Below are 5532 nucleotides of genomic sequence, written 5' to 3'. Positions count from 1 at the left end.
GGGGGGGGGACACACGGACCACACTTAAACTCTGTAAGAACAACTGTAAATAACTGCACAAAGAGCCTGCACTAATCTTCTGGCACCTCATTCAGTCTCCTCACCTTTTTTCTCAGATAACCTTATCTCTAATTTAGTTAGCCAAGAAACTGATAGTTCCTATGGTTCCTAGTCATTTCACCAATTATGCAGTTAAAGGGAGTTAAAGGGCAATTATATTATAAAGTAGGTATTCTACAAAGTCTAGGTCTTAGCAGTTAGGTGTTTTTTGCACCTAACCAGTATACAGATAATCAATGTTTGTTATAATGTAAGCAACAGGCAAAAAACTGGAACCTGTGTTTTGTCATGCAGTTAAGAAAATAATGTATTTCTGATACACATTATCTGATTATGCTCTTATCTGACCAGATCCCTTACCCAGCTCTCTCTTTACCACCTATACCCAGACACTTAAAATACAGAAGTCTGATTCCGAAAGGTTCTGAGGACCTTTAGCATCTAAAGATGTTACAGGTTACCTTTAAACCATTTTAATGGTATTTGAGATGGATGTGTTTACATATTAAAGGTGTTAAACTGTGCTAAGTACCTTCTCAGGGTCTTAAAGTTACAACACTTAGGGGAGAGTTATCTCTGAGCCCTTCTACCGAGATGTTCTACTAACCCCTCTATCCTTTCCAAGCTCTGCTTCCCAGGGGGTGGTACTGGCCCCAAGCTAACACTCCCATCTGGCCCCAGTGGATGACCCCAGCCCACATGATACCATGCTGCCGGCTCTAAGGACTCCAAGAGACCTGATACAGGCCCCTGTGCTGGGGGCCAGGCATTCAGCCCTCCCCTAAGAGGGCCAAGCCACTGACCCACAAATAGGTGGTTCCCACCTAAGCTAGGGGTGGAGGAGTTGTTTCACTCCCCAGCCTTCCTAACATCTTTAGAAACTCAGATTCAAAAAGGTTGACTCTAGTCTAAGTAGTGCATTAACACCAGCTGTTGCATTTAAAATCTGACTTTTTTTTTTTTTTTTACTTAAAGGAAAAAAAACAGGAACAAAAAACACACTTGGAGGTATGCAGACTTCCCTGAATTCTACAATCCAAACTATTCTGGCCTTTTTTCTTCTCATTCCTTCCCTCTCCTACCTTCTGGTATATTTTAAAAAGTTACATTAAGTAAATAAAAACCAAGGAAATTAAATACAAAAACTAACATGGTTGTAATGCTAAAATGGATGTAATACTAAGTTTTTTAAAATAATGAAATTCCAAGAAGGAAAAATTTTCAGCAGTTATTTTAAGATGTAGTATTACCCAAATTTATTATTTTTTATTTCAATATCCTTTTAAATTTGCAAACCATTTGTCTACTGTGCTATAAAACAAACAAATTGGCTATCTCCTGGCACAAGAGAATTCCTTATTTGAGGTGGCTCAGTTTTTCAGTCTTAATGTTCTGTTGTACTTTTTGCATTCAGCATTTTGTTAGCCTTGAAATTTCAACTTCAAGCATTTTGATAAATGGATTAAAATCAATTTATAATCGAATAGCTTCTGTAGCCTCTGCTAAAATAGTATTTTTAGCATCTCACAGCAACATGGTCACAATATATAGTTCAGGGGTTGGGAATGTTTTTGGGCAGAGTACCAAAAAAACCCTGCAACCTTGACTTGTAAGATGTTGGCATGCCAGGGGCAGATGGCAGGGGAGTTGCGAGGGGCCCAATCCTTGTTGTGGCAGCACAGCCCTGGCCCCTTCTGCAAGGCATGAGTGCTGGGGGTTGCCTACCCCTGATATAGGTACACCTCCTAAGGAGAAGCCTTTAAAATAAAGTTATTTTTTCCTGCACTGGTAAAAGCAAATGACTACTTCATCATCTAGCAAGAATGGAGGACACAATGTTTGTAGTCCGCAGACAGGAGAAAGTAATACAAGAAGAACAATACTATTCCTCTTAGAATTCCCTTAAATGTCCTTCTACTTGATGATATAAACCTTACCTTCCACTGGGGTAAGCGTCGTAAACGTGGCACACTAGTAAAACACCCAAAAATCCAACCAAGCTCTGCATGCTCAGGCACCTAAAAATGAAATCAGAATAAATTTAAAATATTTTCACTTGCTTATCATTTTGACAGAAAGAAGAATCAATACAAGTTATCAAAGCCAGAGGTGAGAAACCAGTTTATTTTTGTTTTTTCAAGTGAGGCTAATGCTGGTAAGAAGTTACTGGATAGGCCTGGAGACTAAAGATCCATCGGGGATGAAAGCAAAGGTTAGTTTTTATTGCCCTATCTGTCTGAGATCTCCAATGGTTCTCAAACAGGAAGCTAGAAATGGCTGAGTCTCAAATTACTTAGTTTCTGGTCTTACCTCAATCATTAAGTTACTATAAAATTAGCTGCCTTGTCTGCAAAATGGGGAGAGTAACCAAGCCTTTGGGTGGTTTGGATTTTAAAACCATGTTCTGCATCTTGGGATAATCAGTTAATCTGTCCTGCAGCAACAAAGCCAGAACAATGTCTTGTCAGGAAGACAGAGATCCAAGTCTCTACCTTCCTTCCCTTTGGTTTAGAGCAGGACACGCTGGGCCAAGAACCACAAGGCCATGTCTAATCCAGTACTAAAACCATTAAAATGCTTCCATGCAGCAAAATGAAATGGGTACAGCATTTTAATGGTTACAGTAGCAGATTCAATGATGCATTAATTTTTTTCTTCTTTCCTCATGGTGTCACTACAGGGCAGAGATAAGGCTGTTTAGGTTCTCTCACAGTACATTTCTAAATCTAAACACATTTGGATCTCTTTGTTTAACTTCCAATTTTCTGGCTTTAAAATACTTGTTCAGAGGTTAATTACAACATTATGGTAATGGTTTACCTTGAATTGTGGTGCATGCTCTTAACCCTAAGTCCACTGATAATTGAATAATTGAAGTATAATGTGATATGCAGCAAAACACAAATGTTCCACATTTTGGTTATTTGCTACACATTTCATTTGCTTCTGTCACATGTTGGCAAGTGTAGATGTTGAGAAGCAATGTTTCTGGTACATTTTGAGACTACAGATAGAAAGTTCTAAGAAGTGTCTGAGTTAGATAATTACTAGTATCCCTTGTGACAGTCATTTTGGTGTTCTGTATAAACACAGAAATGGACTGATTTCATGACTGACTATTCAACAAACAGCCATCAAATGATAATTACTTTTGGTCACTGGTCACCAGTGAGATGGGCCACAGCTGGACTGGTGACCTGGCTAAATACAGGGACAGAAAGCCTTTTAGACCCCTCCTTTCTCCCTTGGCTATTTTTGGTTCATTTGTATCCATTTGACTGGCAGGCTTTTGTGCACAAAGCAAAATGTAACAAGATGCACCAAATGTGTCCTCTGCACAATATATGATGTAAACTGAGCTGGATAGAATTGACTTAACACAGCCCCATTTCATTTTAAAGGAACCACCATCTGGTACAAAGTGGTTTCTCCTGTCTTTCTTCTAGTCACGGACCGAAGAGGGGATGTTGTTCTGCTGCGTTTGTGTTGACAAGGACTCCCTTTTAAAGTGATGGAGTTGCCGGTCTGCCTCTATCAGACCTCCCTCTAGCAGACACGGCTGCATGTGCATCTCATTGCACCAATGGCTTTGGCATCACATCAGCCTCTGAAAAACGAACTGATTTGCACAACATCTGTCTAGCCAAATCTGTAGCTCCAACTGTAGGCCAATTTACTTCTAAGCCCCAAACAGATTCACACGAAGCATGGTACCTAAGTAACAATAATACAAAAGTGTACAGTAGTGCAAAGAAGCAAGTCTGCCAAAAAAAGTCAGAAGAAATAGCGACAAACAGGCACGCATCTAGTAACAAACAGTAGATCCCAATGAAGTCGAACACTTTTTTTGGAGGACCTCTTGTCTAAATACACAATTAAATTCAGTGTGAGGTCCTTTCTCTTTGCTGTTAAATCAGAGGCCCATAAAGTTAATTAAAACAACAGAAAAAAAACAGGCAGTGCCACCTCTGTATCACTCTGATTTCATTCCCAATTGTTCTGTATTGAGTTTGATAACACTTATCACTAACCAAGAGCAAAAATGTTGACACAGCTACAGCTCCTCTCACAAAGAAGAGGCTCTCTGTCACAGAACTCTGGTGAAGATTCCTGTTATTTCTGAAATGATTCACTGAAGTGTTGAAGATTGAATCTAAAATCCTGGGAAGTTATGCATTATGCATCATTTAAAGTTGTTCTATTTAACAGACTTAACATAAAACCTATATATCAGACTACATTAAAAGTTTCATCTTACAACACAGTTTGTCCTGTAGTCCCTAACTTCAGGCACACAGGTCTCTAGTAGCACAACCACAACCTTAACTCTGCCCCAGTAGGGACATCTGTTTTTCAGCATCATCTTTGCTAACAACTGTACCACAGGAAAATTTAAAGGATGTACATAGGAAATAGCATAAAGACCAGTTGTCTGGGTTGTCTGTAGTGGAGAGAAGTTGGAAAATGGTGAGGCTGAAAGATGACAGGGTTTCAGCTTGGGTTATCACCATTATAATGTCCCTAAACTGAGCAGTTGATAAGACCTTGCCTAAAATCATAAGTTTGACAATTTCAATTGTAACCTCTTTTTTTAATGCAACCTAAGCATGGGTTAGAATGGTTAGTAAGAAGCTACCTTTCAATCTAAGACGGTGGGGACTGATCTTTTTGGTCAGCCTGCCACAAAGCAAGCCGTGCCACTGATTCTCTTCCCCTGCTCTGCTCTCTCCCCCCTGCCTTATTTATACTGTTCTCCCTACTTGTTGCTGGATCTGCTGCGTGCCAAACAAAACACCTATGCCTGCCACTGGGTTGGCCACCCCACACCTAAGAGGTCTAAAGATGGATTTGATATTTTTTTTGAATTTCTAGCAAACCTGGGTTCAATTCCTTAAAAAAAATCCATTAAAAAAGAAGTGAATTGCAGTTAAGACTGCCACATTTTCACAATAGACCACTGGAATCCAAAAAGGCACTTGAGTCTTCATCCGAAGACATTAAGAGATGGAGAATCCATTACTTGCCTCAGAAGTTCATTGCCATAATTAACCTCCTCCTCCCCTATGAAAAAAAAAGAGTGCGTATTATTTAGTGTGAACGTATGACACAAGGTTCTAGCTGGGTTCTGTTAAAGTAGGGCACTCCAAATCCAGCACACAACCAGGGACCACATACAACACTGACATGAGCCTCTGCCTTCCCCTGCATGATCCCCTCCACCACATGGGCTGTGCCAGAAGCATGCAGCCCACTGCCCTTGCCATGCAGGCTGCGCAGACTCCCAGTCACTTTGCTCTGCAACAATGGGACAGATGCTACTAGGGCCCACATGCACCCTGTGGGCTGCAGAGTAAAGAGCTGTATCATGTAATGGAATAATTGCTAGCAGTAATAAGCTGTTATTCTCCATGAACCAATAACTAGAGCTGGCAGATTTAACAGCTGACAGGCTAAAGCCCAGGGCTCCAAAGA

At 40.3% G+C, this 5532-nt stretch overlaps 1 protein-coding gene across 6 annotated transcripts in view; it reads right to left on the bottom strand.

The window, feature by feature from the left end:
* The window catches only part of WARS2 (tryptophanyl tRNA synthetase 2, mitochondrial), a 90172-nt gene that overhangs the window by 14048 nt on the left and 70592 nt on the right, over positions 1-5532 (bottom strand). For all 6 annotated transcript variants that reach the window (XM_025209993.1, XM_006028555.3, XM_025209995.1 and 3 more), the window contains one exon: positions 1998-2078. In XM_025209993.1, coding sequence (XP_025065778.1) covers positions 1998-2078 — 81 coding nt within the window. The remainder of the gene's footprint in view (positions 1-1997; positions 2079-5532) is intronic.

Source organism: Alligator sinensis, unplaced genomic scaffold, assembly GCF_000455745.1.
Source record: "Alligator sinensis unplaced genomic scaffold, ASM45574v1 scaffold422_1, whole genome shotgun sequence".
Taxonomy (NCBI): domain Eukaryota; kingdom Metazoa; phylum Chordata; order Crocodylia; family Alligatoridae; genus Alligator; species Alligator sinensis.
This window is presented reverse-complemented; position numbering and strand designations above follow the sequence as displayed.